Source organism: Taurulus bubalis (assembly GCF_910589615.1).
Source record: "Taurulus bubalis genome assembly, chromosome: 1".
Taxonomy (NCBI): Eukaryota; Metazoa; Chordata; class Actinopteri; order Perciformes; family Cottidae; genus Taurulus; species Taurulus bubalis.
The window spans coordinates 21,973,969-21,998,377 of NC_136589.1; the positions used below are offsets into that span (position 1 = coordinate 21,973,969).

General features: G+C 44.4%; 1 protein-coding gene across 1 annotated transcript in view; it reads left to right on the forward strand.

The window, feature by feature from the left end:
• LOC306735377 (uncharacterized protein) overlaps positions 1–24,409 on the forward strand; it is a gene marked incomplete at its 5' end in the record, with an annotated part of 69,496 nt that overhangs the window by 42,073 nt on the left and 3,014 nt on the right. The window contains 7 exons of the mRNA XM_079216837.1: positions 10,330–10,697; positions 11,877–12,056; positions 12,949–13,060; positions 14,070–14,129; positions 15,197–15,438; positions 16,584–16,643; positions 21,770–21,862. Of these exons, the coding sequence (XP_079072963.1) occupies positions 10,330–10,697; positions 11,877–12,056; positions 12,949–13,060; positions 14,070–14,129; positions 15,197–15,438; positions 16,584–16,643; positions 21,770–21,862 (1,115 nt within the window). The remainder of the gene's footprint in view (positions 1–10,329; positions 10,698–11,876; positions 12,057–12,948; positions 13,061–14,069; positions 14,130–15,196; positions 15,439–16,583; positions 16,644–21,769; positions 21,863–24,409) is intronic.

A 24,409-nucleotide genomic window follows, 5' to 3' on the forward strand; every position in this document is an offset into this window, starting at 1 on the left:
TACTGAGGACATTTCTGCCTCCAGGACAAGAGTAAAACGACACTTACTGGAGACAGAAACAAGCAGGAGACAGCAGGAAAGACTGAAGACAGAGAAAGAAGAACACAGATTATCAAAGAAAGTCAAAGAAGGAGGAAATAAGAGAGGAAAGGAGAGACAAGAAGGAAAGGAGCGAGAGAACAAGACCTGACAACAGAGCGGGAGAATGTCCTTCCTGTCTGGCTCGCCCTGGCAGCAGCCGGGCATTATTAGCGGTGGCAGCGGGTACGGACAACCTTCCAGTGGGCATCAGCAGCAACACAAACCTCCCGCTACCCTCCCTGGTGCCAACATCCCTGCGGTCCTCGCCTCCTCTCCGCTGCCACCCTCAAGCCCGGCCTCCGAGCGACGCAGTGACTGGCACCGCCAAGGCCAGGTGGCAACGGGGGGGCAGGTCGCCGCAACACAGGGGGGGTCCGAAATAACTTTGACTGAAGACGAGGCAAAGTCAGGGCAAGGGACGGTGGCCGAAGTGCCAGGAACGCACAGCTTTAAGATGCCAGCGCTGAAGATAGAGGATGAGGGGTCGAGAGGGGGGAGGCCAAGGGAGGAGGGACAGAGGACGGGAGGGGCGGGGGGGTCATTAGGGAGTGCAGGACAAAGCCCCAGCAGCCCCCTGTCTTTAAACTCTTCACCATCCTCTACATTACCTTCCCCTTCCATCTCACCCGGGAGATCCTTCCCGAGTCCCACGCTGGACCGTAAACCTGCATCTAACTCCAACTCTGGACAAAAGGATCTGCAACAAAACTATTCAGGCAGCAAAAGTGGATTTTTCATCCTGGGATCTCAAGTGTCTGACCAAAGCCAGGGCATGCTTCCACCTTCAATGCAGTCCTCAGGGCAAGGGGAGAGAAACGCATTGGACCCTTGCTGCACTGGTAGTACCCGACCAAGTCCTAGAAATAAAGAGACTGAGGAGAAGTCTGCAACATCTCGAGGCCTACTCGGAAGTCTGACAGAAAATGCTGTTGCAGATCTAACTAAACAAACACTCAAGCCATCTTTAGGCAAACAAAGTGATGATACACGGCCTACTGGTACTGCCCCTTCGGCTGCTGACCCAACAAGAAGTAAAGATGGTGCCGCTAGAACAGGCCCACCTCCACCCTCAGTCAACACTGATGTTGGGGTGGGTGGTGTTTTGGAGAGTAGGGTGGAAAGAGAAAACTTAAGCCATATTGAAAAGAGGAGGACAGGCTCATGTGCTTCACCTAGTAGAGGCCAGTCACAGGACAGGAGAATGGAATCGTGTGCTGCCTTAAGTGGAGAGACAAAAACTAGCCACAGCAGTGAATTGCCACAGCGCACCGCGGTGAGACGGGCAATGTCTGACTGTTCACACCTGTCTGTTCCCATGATGATGGCCGGAACGTACCCCACCGGTATGGGGGGATCGGCAGTGATGATACCCAACGTACCAAATTTTGCCCTGTTGGGAACCGCATGTCTGCCCAGGGCGCCCTACCCACACGTGGCTGTCCGGCGCTCGCTCACGGTCACGGGCGGCACGGATGCGGCAGCTGTAATGGCGACAATGATGTCATCCCCGCTAATGACGTCAGCTGTATTGCCATCGTCTCCACCTCCAAGAAGGCATCATGGGAGCTGCGAAACCAATTTTTTACTCCCCGTTCCACTCCCTGCAGGAACGTCCATGAATAGCAGCCAAGATAGCAAACTAAACACGGCTGGTAAGAGTTTCTCCTTGTGCCCACACGTATGTCTGTTGGGATAGATCTGAGAAAACATAGAGTAGGTTTACAGGTAAAAGTTTCCCTAACCTAGTTCCAGGATTCATATAGGGCTGGTTTGTAAGTAACAACTCTTAACATTGACATTTTCTTTGATTAAAGTGAAAAAGAACTTTGAGTTAACTACTCGTAGCAGCCGCTACCACTGGTTCTAACGTCGATATGTCTCGCTCCTGATTGGTTAAAGCAAAACCAAATAAAACACCCCGAAGACTGACAGTAACCTTGTGATACAGAGCATTTATCATGAGCAGAGGGTTTGCCGCCAAAATGGCTGTTAGATGCTACATGTGTGCTACTGAAAAAAGGGAGGCTATTGACTTTAATGCAAGCTTGCTTGATGTCGTCTTCACTCTCAGCAATCTCCACCGGCATCAGGCACCAGTCAAGGCATCCCCGATGTGTATTTTTGAGGTGCACATTAGCCACAGCGTGTTGGCTCTGTTCGTAAGCCCGTCGCTTACAACCTGATTGTAAGCCGTTCCAGCTTTGATATTGCTCTGCCTTCATCTTCGTAACGAGCTGCGTGGCGCGTGAATATCATGATTATACAGCTAAGCTCATGACTGCCCGCTGTTCTTTCTTTGTCCTTCCTGCCGCTGCACATCCATGGCATTACAGCAGTTGCATTTGGCTCAGTATAGGTTGTTGGCTGTGCCTTCTTTTCCAATCTTAGCTTTGTCTGAAAAGTGGTGTAGTTTAGAATATCAATACGAGGCTGCCACACCGCTGGTGGCCACTTCGGGTGGAAAGCACAGGCACAATGTGTCATTGTGCTGTTTGTGGCACTGACTATTCTTCACGTGCATCCTTTCAGTCTCAATAGAGGTCCTTTCCACTGTGGCCCACCCCCACTATCCACCTGTGGATATACATTCTCTGTATTCATCTTCACATTGACTCTCTCCTCACTTTTACTTGCTAATTAAAGAAAAGACCCCAAATGTCCACTGTAAGAGGACATTTTGATTATTATGAGCAAATTATCTAAAAAGCATAAACATAGCAATGATTTTTCCGTCGCGGGATTATTTGTGATTCACTTTATTCACACGTGGAAGTCCCAGAAATTAAACGCTGTCTCCTCTGGGTTCATAACATAATCCGGACGCGATAGGTGTATTTCATCGATATGTATTCCCTGTATCTAGCAAGCCACACGTCGGCTGGTTTACTACAGCTGTATGCATTTTTGCTGTGATTTAATTGCAATAAATGAATAGGGATTGCCGAAATAACTACATAATGATACCAATTTGTAGAAAGTCTGAATTCATGTTTTGTTAGTTCTCTCGGCAAGACGACAAGCAAATAATTTTAACAATGCTTGTTTTCTCAACTCGCATCGATTGGTGCTCGGCTTTGCTCGCATTGTTGCTGCTCCATCAACACTCACATTAACGTCATATCGGTGTGTTAGCCACTGATCATTGAGTGAGCTTTGTTGCATCCTGGATGAGACACAAGACATTTCATGCGTACTGTGTGCTGGGTTAATTCTGAGAAAGTGTACAGAATGAGGACACATTTAGGAAAACAAAAAGAAGAGGAGCATTTGGGGAAATTCAGTTTTTACACTTTGTTGTTGTAACACACATAGTTGACACACGTAGGTCATAAATACAACCGCAGGCACAAACAGGGCCCATAGACATGCATTAGTGAGGTGGTTGCCAGATTGTCACCGACAATGTCCACACTCCGTACCTTGTCTGCAAAGGGACTTGAACCTCCGGTTCTCAAGCCTACAGACTGAGCTTCTTTATTTATATTAAGTCAAAGGTTAAACCAATGTTAATCGTCATCTGCTCCTCTGATTGGGGTATTAATGAGCTAAATCAATAGGATGACTGTCGCACACATGTTACCACGTCTGGTGTCTCATTGCTTTCTTTGAATTGACCCACAGACGAATTCTAGGACAAACGTGAAGGGTATTTTCACAAATTGAGGTTGATAGTGACATAACTGAAATCCAGAGGGGAAGTGTGTGTGAAGGCAGCTGGCAGAGGACCTGCTGCAGGGCTTAGAACTTAATATGTTTTTTAATGGTTTGGATTATTGACGCCTTTATTACAGAGTTAATGAGCGAGGAACCGGATGTATTCCATCCCTATTCCCCTCATTGTGATGCCCTCTGTCCAGTTATACTCTGGGCACACTGTACGTTTCTCTGCCCATGTAATGACACATCCATCCAGCCACGCGTTCTGTTTTTCAGACTGCAGCCGACGGAGAATAAGCTGGGGCATTGATTAGACATCGACTCTGACTGTACCCGTTCAGATATAGAGCAGTTATTTCTAGCAGCTCACGCGTGTGTGTGTGTGTGTGTGTGTGTGTGTGTGTGTGTGTGTGTGTGTGTGTGTGTGTGTGTGTGTGTGTGTGTGTGTGTGTGGGTGAACAGCTTCAACTGACGTGAATCTTACAGATTGTTACAGTCATGCGCCCCCACAGACACACTGACAGCAGGCGGTGTGTTCAGTTAGCACAAAAAGATAGAAATAGATCACAGCTGCACAACAATACACACACACAGAGAAGAACACAGCCGTAAAGGGAGGCGGTTGTGTGTGTTAGCTTGCGCTAACAGGGAACTCTAACAGTGATAAGACAACCTGTTCATTAAACAGAAGGGCTCAGGTACCTCATTTAAAACACTTTTATGTTATTGTGTTTTATGAGTTTATGTTCATGTTTTTTTCCTGTGTTGTTGTCTCGATGGGTTGTGCAGGCAACACGTTCTCACTCATAACTTGCCAAATATGGCAGCTTATTCAGTGGCCCTACGCTTCAAACTGTGGCGCTCTAGGTTCCCCTCTGGCGTCGGTTTTGGACGTGTCAGGGACGTCGAGTTTGGTGGGGCAGGGGTTCAGCTATTAACAAGCATATGTACACAGGAAACGCACAGTTTCTGCTCATTACCAGGCGGCAACCTCCGGTTATGAAAAGTGAAGTCAATGCTGAAGTGTCTTAAAACCAGCATTCTCTCTCCTGACCACCAGGGGGCGACTCTCTTGATTTATTCCCTCAGTAAACATTGTAAACATGAGTTTATGTCTCAATCTCTAGTTTCAAGTCTTCTTCAATATAGCATGATGCTCATTTAGTAAATTATGTTCCATTCAGAGTCAAATAGGCCATAAAGCAGGGGATGCTTTAGGGCAGGGCAACAAGGTGATGGACAGGTCGGCTACTGCTCCCAGAGCTGTATACGGCATCTCTACGTCACTCCTCCCCATTCCAATATACTTCCAATGTAGGTTCACATAGTTTTTAGGTTTGCTTGCGCAACACAACTTGATTAGGCTTAGGAAGAGATGGTGGTTTGGGTTAAAATGCCTCAGACAGACTGCCACACTATCCTTTAGATTAGAACACTCGGACCTCGGTAGTTGGTCTGCTCTATTACAGCCTTTTATTTAGAAAGTTCTGCAACTGTCGCAAATTTGCATCGCTGCCGGTATGAATGGTTTTGATGCAAAGTATTTTAGTATTTATTTTTATACATCTGAATATTTATTCACCTCCAACGGTGGTTTAAAACTCCTTTAAAAAGCTACTTTGTCAGAAACTGTTTCAATGAACGATAGCGGTGAGCATTTCCTGTACCTTACAACAAGAGGGACTCTGCGTTCCATTTTCCAGGTGAACACATTTAATGTGGAGCAGCAGGAGGACACGGTGGAGAGAGAGAGAGAGAGAGAGAGATGCGTTTGCACTGTTTGCAACGAACACCACAGAGTGAATGCCGTGATAATGACACAACAGCGGTCACTGAAGAGGGCTTCAACACAAACACAGCTTGTGTCTCTTGGCCGGTCCTGCCAATGTCACGGAGCATACAATCAGATCATTGGCTGTGTGTCCTGAACTTCATTACCGCGTCCGTCAGTCCATCGATTGTCCCGGCTTTCAGTGCAGTAGCTTGATAGCTGTCGTGCTAGCACGCGGGAGCTATAACGGTCAATACTCATCATGTTCGTGTGTGCGCGTGTGTGCGCGTGTGTGCGCGTGCGTGCGCGTGCGTGTGTCGAGCAGGCCGCTTGCGGTAACATATCCCTGCACCAGTAGGGATGGGTATTGTTTTGTTTTTTTTTGATACTGGTGCTAAACCGATACTTTTAAAACGTTACCGGTACCTAAACCGATACTTTTTCATTGCCAAGGCAATTTTTTCCCTTCAAATTGAACAATTTGACAGCCGAGCGGAGGAGTGCGCTCTGATCCGCGCTATTTTAATAGTATCGATACATCAAAATCCTATCGTTTTTAACGTGCGGGTACCGCGCTACCTTTTTAGTATCTATATACCGTGTAACATTACAGAGTACTGTAAAAAAAAAAAGTATTTAAATCGGCTCAGGCACCGGAAGAAAGCACCGAAATCTGCGTTGCTTTTCGGTCTGGTAGGTGCCCCTTAAACTAATACACACCGTTATCAACGCTTGCATTAGGTTTGTTGGGTGGAAGTGTGTTGCCTGGTGTCGTGAAGATGGTGCTCCACTTTTTCTCCGATCCCTGAGTTTAAGTCGTCAATATGGGGCCCACTCCACTCCTCCATAGAAGTATTAGCTGCAGGATTTAGGACCTGTCCCTTGATGGCAGAGACAGTTCAGGGAGGAGACGCTGCACTGAGAGTCGGTTTCCTGGATCTGTGTCACCCCACTTAAGAGTCCAGCGGCAGGTCCTGAGTCATAACTAACATTGGACCAATAAAAATGGATACTAAATGACACTAAAATGGATTTTCTTTGTTCGGGAACCTTCTCTGTCTCACCAACACACTCACCAACTGTGTAACTATTGTGCAAATATAACCAATATTTAACCAACATATAACATTTATTTTTCTCACAGTGAGACTGAAAGTTCAGAGGAATTAGACGTCACAGCCGTGGTATTATATATCACTGCTATGACCCAATCAGATTGCTTGAGTTGAGCTAATCATTTAGTATTTTTTTGTGGAAATTTTGTGGCACACAACAGCTGCAGCCTCTGTGTTACTTTTCCTTAGTGAGAGCCATGTTGTTGGTGATCGATGTTGCTCTGCCACTTTCCAAAGGTTTTTAATTGAGATTGACTTCCTGAGACAGATAAATATACCAAAATGCCATGTTTCCATGCTCATAGTCAAATGCCTGCCAAATTAAAGGACTATTCTGTTTATTGGAACTTTTTTCCCCATGGTTGCTCCTATAAATATTTTCACCGGGTTTTTTTTTTTTACTGAGATCTAGGGATATGTTAACATCACTACAATAAAGTCTGGTGGATCAAAGAACTGACGATAGATAAGTTGTAAAAAAACAAACAGTTCATGTCGGGTGAAGCAATGAAGTAATACATCAAAGTTCAGCAGGAAGTCGTTCTTTAAACTGTGATGGATGTTCACAGTCTGGGTAATAATGTTACTGTCCATCACATCTAAATAAATTAATCTAACCTGTGGGGGGGGGGAAATACACACTGTCAATTTTTTCCATAGAAAACAGGAAAGTTCATGACCTTGGTGATTAGGATGATGTACACAAGTACAGAAAAATAGATGTATTCCAACCATAGAGATTGGATTGAGTATTACCATTGTTATTAGACAATAATATGTTTCCTATTGAACGGATTATCAAATGTAACACCTGATCATTAGTGGAATATTAGGGTCCATTTAAACGCACCTATTAAGAAGAAAAAACTCATCAGGGAACTTTAACTAACTTGGGATTGTTTTATTTCAATATATCTCATCTGATCTCTCTGCTGCTGCTGCATTGATTTGGATCTTCTTCTTTTTTAAACTGTCAATCAAGAGTCCAACGAGGGAAAAGCAATGCTTCGTCCCTGGTTTAAAGCCTGGATTCCATCGTCTGGATTGTCACAGCACCCAGAGATCATGGACAGAACATCTTCCTTTTTCTTTGGAATACGGCAAAGAAGTGCAGTTGCAATGAGCATTAAACGCCGTCGAGCTCTTTTTAGCTCCTTCCTGGAAAAGGAATGGATAATATTGGAGCATATTTTCTCTGTCAGGCGCCAGGACCAAAACAGTAGAGGATATTACAATTCATGAGAAGGAGTAGACGTCACTTGGAGGCTTTGTGAAGCAGCAAAGGATGAGTCTCCGTCGGCGGGCTTCATTCCAGCCTGATAAAGCACAACAAAACAATGGCGTCAGACCAGTGGTGAGAACCACAATGCGGAGCTCCAAAGGAGGCCGACTCTGAACACAACTCACCTTTTTCTGTTGCCTGCATGACCACACGCGGGGATCTGATTTGGGCTCTAGCACATTCCAAACCACAGTTTAAAAACAAACGCAACGAAGCGCCTCTCGTGCGGACGCCAGCCGTTGTGCTGGAGGGACACGCTCCATGTCGAGCCCTGATCTCTGGAGAAGAAAGAGTTTGGAAAATTGCCATGGTTGCGGTGGAGATAGAGCAGTTGCAAGCATCAGCAGAGGGAGGGGGAGGGAAGGGGAAGGGGGGTGGCATTAGGGCACAGCGTAGCCTGTCCAGTGTCACTGTTATGTAAGGGGTGTCTTGGTGGCTACAAAGAGCTCCTTGTCTCTTTCTGTCCCATCCCTCGGCCCCGCCGGCCGTCTGACCTGAACCCGTCAACTTCCCGAACTCCATCCGTCCCTCTGTCTCTCTGTTTTTCCTTGTTTCCTTGGTCTCTCTTGCTCTCTCTCTCTCTCTTTCTCTCTCTCTCTCTCTCTCTCTCTCTCTCTCTCTCTCTCTCTCTCGCTCTGTTCTCATCACATCATGAATCAGCTGTTGGCTGCATCGGCGCTGCGACCCCGCTTTGACCTTGTGCTTCCCATGAGGAGGATAGATGACCCCATGTGGTGTTTTCATAATCCTGGCACTCAACTACGGACACCCTTTTCAATTTCAGATAAAAATAAAATACAAATAAAAAACATAAACATAAAAGAAGGTAAATGAAACACTATTTAAGAGAAAAGAAAACTCGTTTGACTTTTTTTGGGTCAGAGCATTTTTTATTATTGATTGCATTCGGAATGTAATGATGCTTTGAACAAATATAGCAAAAGCGGTTTCTAAAATAAATTACCCAGCTTTAAATGTTAGAAGGCATGTCATTGACCAAACCCCAGCCTTCCTCAGGATGAAAAAATAAATCACCGAAAGGCCAAGCCATCTAAAGGCCAAAACACACTGCTGCCCCTTTATATTTTCTATGTACATCCCCCCTTCTATCACCTCGCGACATTTCTCACCACTGTCCTATTCCTAACCTCGCCGCCCCTAGAAAAAAAGAACATGCTTCTCTTTTTCTCCACTCGCTCCGCTGCATCCTACCTCCCGTATCGCAGCTCCATTTCCTCGCCTCTTTTAGTCGCCGTGCATTATGAGTGGCTGGGCAGAGACTAGTCGTTGAGGTCCACAATAGCTCTGGAGGCCGGCTCCACAGGTGAGAAGTGACATGATCTTTTACTGGATTAAAAGTAGTATGCCTGACGACGCCGCGTCAGAGTACTCTTTCGCTTCAAATTAGCTCACCACGTGTTGGAGAGAGAAAGGAGAAGGAGGAGCCATAAAGTTGATCAACAAGGGTGAGACGTCAGCGAGGACGGTTATAAACTTACATAACAGTCTGTTCGCCTGTTCCACTCTCAGGGTTGGGCATGACCTCGCTCACTGATGTGGATTTTAAAGATCTTAAAGATTTTAAGCTCTTGCATAACACACAGCAATGGAATAACTGGGCTTGTACTGTCCGTCACCCAGACCCAGAATGATCTGCTGGTGCGACCTACAAAATAATCACGTGGACGTTCAATGTTGTTTGTCCAGTAATCAAACGTTAACATGTACTAGCATGTAAGGACAGTCGACAGACCGTTTTTGTCTCCCTCTTGTGGCAGAGCAAATCATATGTTTGTCTCTTAGAAGAAACAGCAGAAGTAGTCCGGTTCATACACACAGTTTCTGGGTAGCAGTGCATAACGTGGTGGTGGCATGAAACCAAGAGTCAACATTGAATTGTTTCAAACCACGTAAGAAGTTTGTAACAAATGTAGCTCTTAATCGCCGAACCATTTTTTCTTCCTTACCCTAACCAAGTAAAAAAAAAAGTCAAATGAATAACTGTTTCATGTTTTGTTTTTTAACATAACCATCTGGTAACCCCAAACTATCTTGTGACCCTCTTGGGGGTTCCAACCCCCAGGTAGAGAACCACTGCCCTTGACCAATGTTTTGAATATTTTGTAAGTGGACTTTCTGGTATTTATGGACGATCTCTCTGAACTGAACTTTTTTGCACTAATTTGCCTCGGCTCCCTGTTGCTCATATGACGCTGTGCCCTCCAAGAATCCACAAGGTGTGCTTGTGAACAGTAGAACGTACGAACTGTAGAATTGTGTTCATTTATATGCGGTCAAAATTGTTGATTTACTTCGTGACAACTTTGAAAACATTTATTTGAATCAATTTGAATGATTTTTTTTCCGCAGATTTTTGATAAAATATGCTTTGAAGCTGACATTTAAATGTTTTTCTCCCACAGTGAAATCGGACAACAAGGACAAGCAGGAGAAGGCGGACATCATGTCCGGCAAGACGGACAAGCTCGACAACTTTGACAAGAAAGAGATGGACGAGCAGCAGCAGAAGAAGGACGCCGGCCCGGACAAGAACCAGAAGTCCGAGAAGATCCTCAAAGACGAGGCGGAGAAGATGAACGCGGAGAAGAGCAACAAGGCCAACGAGAAGGCCGAGAAGGTGGACAAGCCGGAGAAGACCAACAAAGACGACAAGAAGGAGGAGGAGAAGAAGCTGGCGGAGAAGAAGGAGGAGAAGGGGGGCAAAGGACCGGCCAAGTCTCCGACGGGCAACGGCAGCAAGACCCTGCCGAGCCCCGACGGCAAGAGCAAGGTGGGTCACTCACACACACACACACACACACACACACACACACACACACACACACACGAATGCAGAGCCCTGCTGTTTACACACAAACAGCCCCGTCTCCCAGATCCCAAGTCCCAGCGTTGACCTCTGCTACAGCCGGTGTGTCCAACAACAGCCCGGTCAAGTGTCCTTGAGCAAGACACAGACACCCCCCACTGCCTGTTTACGCACATGGATGCGTCAGTGCACTGCTTCTGCTGCTTCTAATTGTGTGTGTGTGTGTGTGTGTGTGTGTGTGTGTGTGTGTGTGTGTGTGTGTGTGTGTGTTTCTCTGTGCCTGTGTCTTAAGTTCACACCTGAATTTTGAGTGGGAAAAATGCCCGCACTCAGAGGATTTGGTCCCAAAGACAGATTAAATCATCATCCATTTGTGTCAGGCTTTGATTGATGAATTAATCGATTATCAAAACGATTTCATGTTATTGTCTCTGGATTGACACCTTGATGGGATTCATTGATAGATCGCTGCAGCTTTACGTTGTCGAAGTATACACTGCACCACGAAAGAAGGGTGCTTGTTCGCTTGTCCCATGAGCGACCAAGCTAACAAGCTTGCTAGCTGACACCTAGCTAGCTGGGCTAACTGCTCACACGCTAGTCGCCTGGGAACCTGCTAGCTGACTGGCGCTAGCAGGTTCCCAGGCGACTAGCGTGTGAGCAGCTAGATCACCTGCGACAGTGCTTCACTAGCTAGCCACAGCTAGTTGTCACCTCTTCCTTCAAGTCCTCAGCACCGTTCAGTGACGTCGCTGTGCCACTTTCTGTGCCATTAGTTTGTGTTTGGAAGTGCTAAATATTATAACTATTATTTAGTCCCTGTGGGTGTACATAGCGTGTGCAGCTGCTCATTTCATTGGGTTTGAGGCTTATAATTTTATAATTTGCTACTCATAAGCTCTAAAAAGTGGCAATAAATTGCTAACTTTATGTACGATTTTATTTTGTGATTGTCATATGGTTGCAGGCTTCGCTGCCATATTCACGCTGTCATGGCAATCAGTGATTTCATCTCTGCTTTTTTTCTTTTTCTTTCTCTATCTGTCCTTTTTTTTCTTTCTTTCCCTCCCCTCTATTCTTATCTTTTTCTCCCCTTTATTCTTTTTACTGTGTTGTGGCTTCCTTTAATTCCATTATCACCAGCCTGATGTGGGTTCAACTAAACCAAACTCTACCAAATCCCGCCCATCCACCCTCTCCACCAATGGCGAGGCCAACTTGGCCAAACGCCCCTCCCCCACCACAGCCAATAAAAAAAGCCCTGTACCCAAGGCGACCACACCCACCGCCAAGCGGCCACCGATGGCAACTGGCTCCGTCAAGGTGAGTATACACACGGGTAGATATGAATGTCACAAGTTCCATCTGAGTGAAATCTCTATTCTTGTCTGTACTTGTGTTCTTGTGGAACATCATCATAATTCAAAGTCTCACCTGAAGTGTTAATCAAGGATACTTTTTAGGGGAAGACCTTTGTGGACTACTGGTGTATCCCAGAATGCATCTCTAGTTTCATATCAACCTGAGGCAATGCCAGAGGATACGAGCTAAGCTTATTAGCGTGTTTACCCTCGTCTCGTCAACTGGGCTGTCGCCAAATGTTTTATTAAAACAAGGTGCAGTCTCATCAAACGTGTTCTCTATTCAGCTTGTACTCAGTTATAGTATTTAGTTATATAGTTATAGTTATAGTTGTCTTAATTGTGTCAAGGTAGAATACCAGAATGCTTTCATAAGCTAGCTGTGATCCCAATTATTCTATGTGACTATTTGGATGGGCTAGAATTCTCATGAAAGGCAGCCATCATATTAGTTTACCGCAGTACATTGACCAGCTGCTGTCAGAATACACAAGGCAGAAGACTATTGTTGATTAGTGATCTGTCAGATATTCTGACCATCAGGTATAATTTTAAGAATCTCAGATACCTCAAAAATAAATATTGTAGGCTAGATCTATAGTCTATGAGAACCATCAGTAATGAAAGCCTGATGTATTCAGCCTTTCTGTCTGATAAAAGTGGACCACACAACATTTATTCTGAAAACAGAATCTAAAAAAATATTTTAATTATTATGTCTTCTTTCCTCTCGTCTTCCTTTCTGTTCCCTGCTTCCGCCGCGGTTGGCGAGATTGACCACCCTGGAAGACAGCAGTAACGTTGCCTTCTATCACGCTCACGAAACTGTTTGTGTCGTCCGTTGTGATTTCTAGACTCCGGAAAATGAGAAGCGCCCACCTGTGCCGAAGGCGGCGCCAGGACCCCGCGCGGCTGCCAGCAAGAACGGCTCCTCCTCTGCAGCGCCGGCTGCAAGTAAAACCGCTGGTAGGTGCAGAGATTCATCATCTCTCTTCCAACCACAGTGTTCTGAGTGCTTGTTGTCACAGACAGTATCCCCCCTCTGCTTTGTGCCGGTTCATTGCTGTTGAAAGTGCAACTTGACCTCCACGGCGGGACCTGAACTCTCTGTAACAATGACTCAGTGTAAACTGGCACCACTGCGGGCAACCGGGCTCACTGAAATGCTACCGTATGTTACGCTTTATCTAATTCTTTTAGAAGACACCAGACTGGTATTTTTATCCGCACTTCACAAGCAGTTTCTCACCTCTCCGAGAGAGGAAGCTATGACATTTTTGCTGCATGAGTGAACTCCCATTACCTGCATGGCCGTTGCCCCAGCGGTTTAGCCAGGTTCCATGGTACCGCGTTACCTTCGGCACACCTCCATCAGCATGGTGGATATTATAATAATGAAAGAACTGAGGGGCCAATTCACAAATGATAATACGTTATATTACAGCCAGGAATAATTCGCCCATGTCGGGAAGAAATAAGGTGTTTATTCATTTATATCCGAACCGTATTATTTAATTTTTAATTTTTTTTTTTTTTTTTTCTCACATCTTTTTTCAAAAATGACACGGAGGAGCGCTTTATTCTGTGTGAATTGGACTGTTTTTGCAATGAGGCTCACTTGCAACAGAGAGTTGGCCAATTTTGCACAAAATGTCTGCATATGACCGAATTTGTATACGTGAAAATAGCACAGGAGCACCGAGCAGCACTGCTCGGGCTGCATAACACCCTCTGAGAGCCACACGGTTTCTTTTGATTGCGAGCTTTGTCTGTCTGCTGATAAGTGTTTAAATTGTGAGGGTGGAAGTACATTTTTCTGGTCCATCCTGGTGCTTTTCCAGACGCCAGTAGTGTAGCTCCGTGATAGCCCTGATACAGACCGGTAGATTATGAAGAAACAAGCAACAGTGCAGCATGAGTGTGCAGGTATTTGGTCAAGAGAACCAGGGTCATGTGTCATGTTTCCTGCTTACAGCGAACAAGAATGACAAGACTGACAGCAAGACGGGAGATGCCAAGAAACCCAAGACCACAGGTAAGAAAACCAAGAGGAATAAGTTCAGTCTTCTGAACGCCATGAGACTAGAAGTAAAGATGATGGACTGAAATCTATACATGGTGGAGTCAAAGCTGCTTCCATTTATATATATATATATAATGATATATATACATGTATATTTATATATATATATATATATATATATATATATATATATATATTGATATATATACATGTATATTTATATATATATATACGTCGCAGCTTTAGACAACCGTTTTAGCCACAACATGTCAAATACAACAGGCCCACAACAGTTTATATCAGATCGACAGCATCCCTCCTCACACAGCACATCAAATGACAGACAAACACTTGGCCAGATTCTTAAATGAGGCTTAATCTGCTCAATCAGTGTCTGTCCGGCTTTAGAATAACAATATAAATCAAAGATGTGGCTCTGCAAAAAAAATATATATATATTGCAAAACATCTCCACAACAGCAAATAGACAATACAATTAGACAATAAAAAGACGTAGAAAGAAGTAAATTATATTAGGGAAATACAAAGGTTTAAATATATAGACTTTGTTGTCGTTAAAAAAGCCATTATCTTTTTTGTAGGGTATTCTGTGTGTGTGTGTGTGTGTGTGTGTGTGTGTGTGTGTGTGTGTGTGTGTGTGTGTGTGTGTGTGCACATTTAAAAACCCAGCAGTCTGAGTGAAGGATTATAAAACAACAGAGGTTCTGCAATGTAGGCCGATCCCGAACCATCAAAGAGCTTTAAAGCTCTTTTCTGTTCTGTGGAGCTGCAGTTGCTGTAGTAAGCTCTATCCTCCTTGTGTTGTTCGAACATCGAGCAGCACAATATAGAGAACACTCCGGTGGTCTAATCTACTTCAAACTAAAGCGTGAATGAGTTTCCAGCATCTTTATGGGAACCATGTGGGATTTTTACCGCCCCGTTATGTAAACATCCATTTCACTGATCACTGACGTGTTCATCACATGTTGATCAATATCTGCACCTCAGTGATGAATGCTGAGACCACAGGCTCCTCTTCCTCTCCCCTTTGTCTCCTCCTGTCTTTTCCCCTGCAGCCCGCCCCCGCCCGCCCTCCACCACCACTCCTGCCGCCTCCATTAACGGCGAGGCCTCTCACCGCCGCCGCGTCATCACAAAGCCCCCCGTGCCCAAGCAGACCCCGATGGAGAAGAAGCCGCCAGTGCCCCGTGCTCCGCGAACCCCCCGGCCCCTCAACACTCCCACACCCGACCTGAAGAACGTCCGCTCCAAGATCGGGTCCATCGACAACATCAAGTATCAGCCCGGCGGAGGAAAGGTAGGCAAAGAAAGGGCAGATGACCGCAAGAAAGGTTCATGAGTGATAACCAGTGAAGAACCGGTCAAGGTTCCTGAGGGAATGTCTGCAGATGATTGGGCACTGGTTGCTCTGTAAGTCAAACGGCTGCTCTCCGCTTCACATCTTAATAACAGGCTGTCAGAAAAGATAGCACTCAGTTGGCCCTCGACAAATTTAATGTTGAACCTCAACTCGTAGAAGGACTATTAGCCTGGTATTGCTGCTGCCTGTTCACCTTTAATCAAATCACTGTTTAATAATCAGAACATTATGTGACAAAATATTCATGAAATACCGATTAATGATAAGCAGCTGTGCCGCGAGACCGGCTACAATCACGTATACGTGAGTGATCCCAGAGAACACCAACACATCTGAGCGGGCGAACTGTGGAAGATTTAAAATGCCCCAATGAAAACAAAGAAAGTGAAATACAGGACCACACACATGGTTGTATGTATTTCCTGTATGCATTTACTGTGTTTTAGGTAAAGGGATAGTTTGGGAAGTTTTGCTTACAGTAGATGGAGTGTGGAGAACACAGACAGGAGAACCAGCATGGGATCAAAGCATTGTGCATCACAATAACTGGCGCTGACTCATTCTCAATCTATCTAGTGGGACTAATATTGGTTCGTCTGTTATGTATTTTAATATGTACCATTCAACAGGAGCTTATTGGGCCGACAACCTTTCCTTCCTCAGTAATTCAATCATTTGTCTGGTTTTCTGCTTGTGTAGTTATTCTTACTCTCTTTTGTTTGTGCTGGTACTGTATCAACTCTTGTCGCCAACTGACCAACTGCATCGTGTTGCTGCTCATCTTCTGTCATTCATTGTCACATTTTGAGTGCTTCGTCGGATCACTGCCACTTGCCGTGATCCATCTGAAGCAGTGCATTCTTACGTGTAACTGGTGCTAGTAAAGATGTATACACCCACACATTTAGCCAAATGAATTTAATCTTTTTGACCCATGCTGTTGTTCTCCATACAATCGTGTGTTTCCCTTCTGATTGGCCGTAATGATCCCCGTGTCCCCCACCGCTCCACCGCGTTGTGTATTATGGTTGGTTGGTGGTTGTTTGTATTGATCAGGTGGGTGGTGTTGTTGTCTCCTCCAGGTTTCCTCCTCCCCGAACAACAAGGCATCGGACCCCTCCACCCCCACCGCCAAGGCCAGAGTGAGTCCCTCCCTACTCCCTCTGCATTCGCCACATACACCATTTTGTTGTGACTATTATTACCAATTAAACTGAAAGCAACATTTACAGCATCGCTGTTCATATCACATGACCAAATCAAATCACCAAAAGTATTTTTGTCCACAAAGATGTGTTTGGATATTATTCTGTGTAACCTTTCAAATTTAAAGGGACAGTGTGTAGGATTTGGTGGCATCTAGTGGTGAGGCTGCAGACCGAAAGCGACTGAATACACCTGTGCTCACTCCTCTCTTTCCAAGCGTGTCGGAGAACTACGGTGGTGTTCAGGGAACGTGATGAAAACCTGAAAGACTCTCTAGAGCCAGTGCTTGGTTTGTCTGTTCTGGGCTACTGTAGAAAACATGACTCACTCCCGCAGGGCTCGTTCTGAGCTCACGAAAACACAACGGTTCTTAGTTTCAGGTGATTATTACACTGATGAAAACATTGTTTTGAACATTATATTCCATTCCTGCGAATAGATTCCCCAAAATCCTACACACTGGTCCTTCAAAACATTCATGGACAAAAGCAAGAAAACACAAGCGTGTCTCCTAGCAAGGTACTGGGCTCGTACCTTGAGACAAAACATTCAAATGTTCTTAAAAATCTGTCACATGTGAGGAGAAAATCAAGATTCAAAGTAACCAAACCGTTCAAGTAACAGTTAAATATCAACATGCATGTTCCTGGTTTTTACATGCCTCCTAAAATCTATTTGCTGCACAAGGTGCATCAGCCAGTGTCTATCCAGAACATTTAGAACATATTAAATTAAATGAGTTTGAAAACAGCCCGGCGCAGACTTGATAGCAGCAGCGTCATGAGGCGTAGCTAAGTGGTTCTGGCAGCTCTTTAATGCCATCCTGCTTTTACTGCATTGTGACAGAGACGCCATCCCGTCGTACACTGAAAGCAGTTTGTTCTTTGCGGACGGGATGCCAGTGAGGGATCGTGTCCTTGCCAACAACAAGGTGTTGCTCCTTTGAACTCTGATGCGGTTTTGCAGCTCAGCCCCACCTCCCTTCTTGTGCTTGCAAAGGGCCTCTTTTTTCCCGCAGCAGATTCCGGTATCATATAGACTCAATCTGAACGCAACCATTTCTTCTCATTGACCGTTTCATTTCAACGCCCGAATACATTTGTCTAAATTCACCAGTGTCGTCATATACACATCCCTATAGTTCAACACTTTCCAAAAGACACCCCAGCGGGGGACTGGCGACCCATTTCACTAAATGAAATGGACTGAAACGGCATCTGTGATAAAATAAGGTCAAACTTTGTATTAATCCTCCGGGAAATCGTTGTGCAGTAGTCGCAGAAGAAGGAAAACGTGTGAATATAAAGAGTGCTGATATGAAAAAACTATTCCACGCAAATCCAGAATATATGCAATGCCAAAAAAACATGGTTGATATGTGGATGGCGAGCAGTAAAATATAAAATCTGATGAACAGGTAAGTGTGTAGGCTTCAGAATGTTCCTGATTGTAATCCATGAGGCTGTTATCCAGAGAGAAAGAGAGTAAGTTTAAGGACCAGACCGGCAGCGTCTCCGCAGTCCGTCTCTCTGCGTGTGGTCAGCGAGTTGAAGAGTTTGACTGGATTTTCTGTGGCGGTAACAGTTGAGGCTGTTCAGGTGCTCCTGCTGAAGTGAACCACCAGTGTGAAGCTGCAGGTGGTTCAGCTCACACCGCTCAACAAAGGAGTCCACTGCTCCCCCTCGCCGATGCAGCCCATAATTTCAGAGTGTCATCGGAGCACTTCTGCAGGTTGCAGGGCTCGGATTTGTATCTGGTGTGTAGAGGATGAACAGACATGTCGGACAACCGCTCGCCAGTGTCAGACCGGCAACCACGCAGTCGGACATGTCGGGGGACCGAGAGTGTGTTTAAATGTGTTCCATGCTTGACCAATGCACACTAATTTGTATTGCAACTAGATGCTAACCCCAGTGATGTCGCTGCAAAACACACAAATGGTTTCTACATGCCTTTTGCACCAGTCTACATGCTCTTGCATGATCCACTGCAAACCCCCAACATTTAGGCTGGGGTGAGTATGCGAGATTCTTTGAAATGATCCGTGTTGCCAACACTTTTCTATTCAAAGTAGCTAGCAACTAGCTAGCTCTCTAAATATAACGAGAAAGTTGCCAGCCCTTTCCTACCTCCAAAGCCACTCCCCAAGAATGACATTGTGAACGTAAAAAGCAAACTGTTGTTAGTACTCACAACTATGGAGATAGCAGCTTGTGGAAGACTCCGGTGATGAGCAATGAGTGCATTGGCAGAATGTAGGAAGGCAGACAGGAAAGTCGTCCGACCAATCGTTTCATTCAGTGAAATGATTGGTGTTATTACAGTCCTGCGAAAGCAACAGATACCTAATTTCTTGCTCTTTGCTGCCAGGAAATTACAACAAAAAATGTTTTTGAAGAAAATCATCAAACCTTGCTTTGATCATGACTGATGTCATATGATTTGGAATTTTAAATATTGTGGTTTACTGGTCTATTGCTGGTCTGGTCTGGTCTGTGCTTCCATGAAACCGAGCACTTTGCCGCTCAACTGACGACAAAGGACGCTGGCATATTTTGAACGAAGGCTTTTCCCGGTTGGTTTGGTTCACAAGATTTACAGGTGTGTGTGTGTGTGTGTGTGTGTGTGTGTGTGTGTGTGTGTGTGTGTGTGTGTGTGTGTGTGTGTGTGTGTGTGTGTGTGTGTGTGTGTGTGTGTGCGTGTGTGTGTGTGTGTGTGTGTGTGTGCGCGTGTGTGTGTGTGTGTGTGCGCGCAATCATGCGTTAAGCGCACGTGCGCTTAACTGCTCAGTGAGTCATCCTTTGCTGGTGCCACCTGCGTCATCGTGCCATTTTCATCCTGGAGACAGAGATGGAGACAATGAAGGAAGGCGACTAAAGTCTGCAGCAAGGATTTTTATGACACAATCCAATGAGGCAATAAAACCAGTATCACAACACAATGGGGAGACCTTATGTTAGTGTAGGGGGGTCCCTCATATTCCTCAGTGGGAGAACAATACAAACAACTGACCACTGCATAAACGTGAGCTTGCTTGATTAATGTGATACATCAAGTTCCAGAGAAAGTGAGCTGTTCAAATAGCCATTAGGGAGCGTATAGGGATTAAAATGTCTCTGGCAGGTTAATAGTTTCAATCCTGCATGCTGACTCCTGATTGTGCATTATGTTGAGTGGCAGTAAGCAACTAGCGTCATGTCAAAAGTGAGATCATGGATGATGCGTATTAAGGATGATAGCAGGGTGTCGTAGCTCTCATTTGCTCCTTTTGTTGGGACTGATTCCAGAATTCTTCTCAAGTGGGATGCACCAAACTCAGAACCTCTTAGTTTTGGCTGAATATAGCATTGAAAAGTCAAGGTGTCAGCCTCTGTCTTCTGACCTGGATCTCAACGTGATCTCATCCTTTTTATGTAATATAATATCTAATGTTGTCATATTTCGCCGCTTGGGCCGAAGCACCCGCGTGTCACTTGAATGACCTTTTTGTATCTTGACACTGATGATTTGAGCATTGTGGGATAGTTTCCGTTAACATTGTAACATATGGTTAACATTGTGAAATGTTCACAGTTAACACTGTGAAACCGTTGCTGTGGCAGGTAATGTTGTGACACATGGTTTGCATTCTGACACTGTGGAGGTTGTTGAAACGCGTTGTTAACGTTGTGACACATTGTTAACATTGGGAAATTATCACAGTTAACATTGTAAGGTCTATGTTATTAGGCGTTGGTGGTTAATGTTGTAACACGTGGTTAAGGTTTTGAAACGTTCGCGGTTAACGTTGTAACACGTGATTAATATAGTGAAGTAAGTGCAGTTAACATTGTAACACGTGGTTACCGTTGTGAAGCTGTCGTGGTTAACAATGTCCCTGGTGGTTAGCGTTGTGAACCGATGGCGGTAACGTTGCAACACGTGGTTAGCGTTGTAAACCATTGCCGCTCAACGTTGCAACTTGTGGTTAGTACTGTAAATAGGTAGTTACGTTATCGTTACTTGAAAGCTGCTAAGACTTTCTGATTCATGCATCCGATCTCCTGCTGGGAAAACAGACACCAATCCACATTTATCTCAAGTGCAAAAGCACTGCTGAACTGCAAATCATTTTCATCCTACTGGTCACTTGATTTGTATTTATCAATATTAATGGTGTCCCTCTGAAACCTGAGATTACTTTTTTTATCCATTTGCTGATTAATAATTATATTGGGTTGTGTTTATCCTTTTCCTCGATTTTCTGGCTCTTTTTGGTGTTGTTGGGATACCACCCTTCACCCTGCCTTTTTTTTTTTTTTTAAAGGTATTTAAATCTAGACGATCCTGGTCAACCCTTCCATGCAACATGTGCTCAGTTTGTGCTTAGTCATTCTCCATAGAACAATGGGATTTGCTGCATGGCAGACCTACAGGCTGATAGGTGTTACGTAGAATGGTCCCCTGACCGAAAGAAAAAGAAAAAAAAATGTTGTCTTCTACATTCCTGTGTTAGTCGCTTACAGACACTTCTCTGCTTAGAACGGCATGCATTAACACAAAATCACTAACTGTTCCCGTGTAATATTCTGTTGCATGTGCTCCGTCTCCCCTTCCACTGTTTGTTTTGTGCTCAGTTTTTGTTAATGACTATGGAAGCATCTGTTGTAATTCAGTCAGTACCCTCTATCTTGGTAGGAATTCACAAACCTTTAACCTTTTAAGAATCCATCCGATCAGCTGCACCCTGTTTTTCAACAACAATCATTTCCTTGCATTAGGTCCCAGTGCCATTTCTACAGTTCTATCAGATAATGCAGATGATCACAAAACTTGAGCGTAGGAGGAATCATTTGATTTGAATGACAGACCCTCTTCCATACTTGCAGAGCAAGTCACTTGTTTCCTGTTAACTGAAGCTGCCAGCTGATCTGCTCTTCTCTGCTACTCTTGTCTGTCTGCCTTTCATGCCCTTCCTTCTTTCTTTCTTTCTTTCTTTCTTTCTTTCTTTCTTTCTTTCTTTCTTTTCCTTTCTACCTCCTCACTTTCCTGCTTGTGTGTGTGTCTGCCTGCCTGTCTTTAGGTTCAGATAGTGCACAAAAAGCTGGACTTCAGCCATATCACGTCTCGCTGTGGCTCCAAGGACAATATCAAACATGTCCCTGGAGGTGGCAAAGTAAGTACTGCTGGAGCTGGCGGGACACTCTGGTGAGGGTGGATGCGTATCATATTACGAGCTAATAGACCCTCATTGCTCAGAAATTGTGATCAATTGAGGATCTACTTATTTTTTTTATCCCAGTCACTAAAATATGAGGATTTTGTGTTCCTCATATGTTATGTTGGTTCACCATGGCTGGAAGCATGTTGCATCTCTTACACCCGATCGGGCTGTATTTACCCAGAAGCATCGTTTTCAAAGCAACTAAGAAAGATTGCACTGTAATCAGCGCATTTATGGCTCCTCTCTGTTTGCATTTTGGATTGATTTCACTCAAAGTGACCTGATCACAGGTCCCTCTGCCCACCCTTCCAGATGTTGCTCCCATCTGCTCCGAACACCTGCTGCACTATCATATTCCATCTCTGGGCTGCCCTCACAACCACCACTTCGCTGTCTCACGTCATTTAAACCAAATGCAAAAGGGTAGACAGGACATCAACTACAGCTATAGGCTGGACCGATATCACAGCATCAGCAACTGTTCAGTTTTAAAGCTGCAGTTGGTAACTATTGTAAATACCGTTTTGTCATAATTGCTCACACTGTCACTATATGCTGACAGTAGTAAATAAAAGCAGCTTCCTCTGCCTCCTTTTAATGCATTTAAAAGATTCCACCGCATCCGAAAGAAAACACCAATCAGAGCCGAGGAGTCTCTAACAGCTGTTTTGTTGCGCTAACATTGAATGAGTCCCTTTCCTCAATATCGGTCCCACCAATACCTCTCAACCCTTTGTACATTATTCTTATGCAGATGTTTATTTTAATCTTTACTTTTTTTGTTGTCAATTTTTACCCCGTTTTTTTACTCTGTATGTTTTCATGTATTGTTGTTTTACATATCATCACCTTTCCTAAAATAATGGCCTAAGTCATTTTTTGACAAAAATGTTTTTTTTGCCTAAATCATCTCCTCGTGATACTGGCCACCTCTGGTAAAATTGCCTACATCCTCAGTTGAACAGATCATGCGATTCTACCCCTATAGTATAACGGCCTATATCAAGAGTGTGACTTAGGCCAGTCAAAAGACAATGTGACTTAGGCAATTTTAAAAGCTTTTCAAGATGGCATTTTGAAGCTAGCATTTAAGATTTAATTCACCAGTGTCGTCATATACACATCCCTATAGTTCAATTTAGTTAGCATTTTTGTCAATGAAAATCTCACTCGAACACAATATTAGTCATCGTAGCATAATTTGACCGGTATTACAGTATGCCTGTTGTGCAGAGTCTAGAGGCAGCTTGTGCACCCCTATTGCATCTGGTCAAGTTTGTTGTGTTTTTCTGAAAAAATTACTTGGGCCATTATTTTAGGAAGGGGACGATATGTAAAAATAAAAACACAGGCGCAAAACATGAAATATTAAAGCGGAACACCATCTAAAAGAAGAATTCCAATAAGTTCAATCAATATTTGTGAACATGAGCTGCTCTCTTTACAAGCCAGAAACCAGAGCGGGAAGTCTCAAACGTGTGACATCATCAAGTATAGTGTGGAGCTGCTCCAGAGACAATTAATTGGAGACTGATTGTCTTTCCTTTTTTCTACCCAAATGAGCGTAACTCTATTGTATTAATCTCATTTGTGAAACGGTGTCATCCATAACATATTTCCCAATATATTATAGATGAACACTCTAGTTTTTGGATTTGGAGGAGACTTGTTGCTAATATTTTTGGACTGTGTTAGACCATAGGAATAACAGGATTTTAAGTTTGCCAATGGGTGTAGTTCCCCTTTAAGAGAAACTTTATATATTTTCTCCATACATGTATGTGGTAAAAAAAAACTTCTTTCGTAATGCTTGTTCCACATAAATAAATACACAATCCTGTAAGGTAGTAATATCACAGTACAAAATCAACTCATGGGTATGTACTGCAGTAGGCTAAACACATATACATGTTCAACAACATTCAAATGGGACCTGGGTCTGTTTCTCAGTCCGAAAATTAGATCATGAATATTTAGATTAGCTGTTAGGAATTCAAATATTCGTGTTTGTATGATAAAAATCAGATGACACACATTAGAATCTGTCCAAGCAGCCTCTAATGAGGCGGAGCTCTAATGTCAATCGGCCATTCTCGAAACCGATCACGGTTTTGTTTGCTCACGCAATTTCAGGGTCACAGTCGGCCGACCGCTCTCCTCCTGTACATGTACATTGGATTGCTCTCATCACATGCTGTCAGGCAAGTGCAACGCCTCTCAAAATCTATCAGCGTCAGCTGTCACGACGGGGCGTCATTCTCATAACTGGCTTCTGGCCTCCTCCAGTTGAACCTTGTGTGGATTCATAAGCATGCACGCAGCCTCGTTTGCGACACATAAAAGCACAGGTCACAGTTTGAGGGTAGGGAGTCCAACATCCGCTGTGTTGTGTCCATGCCCCCACATACACCACCGTATTGTACAGACCTCGTCCTCTCTATTACTGCACCAGGTGCACGTTAACGACCAGGATTTCCTAAAGTGGACAGAGTGGACGCT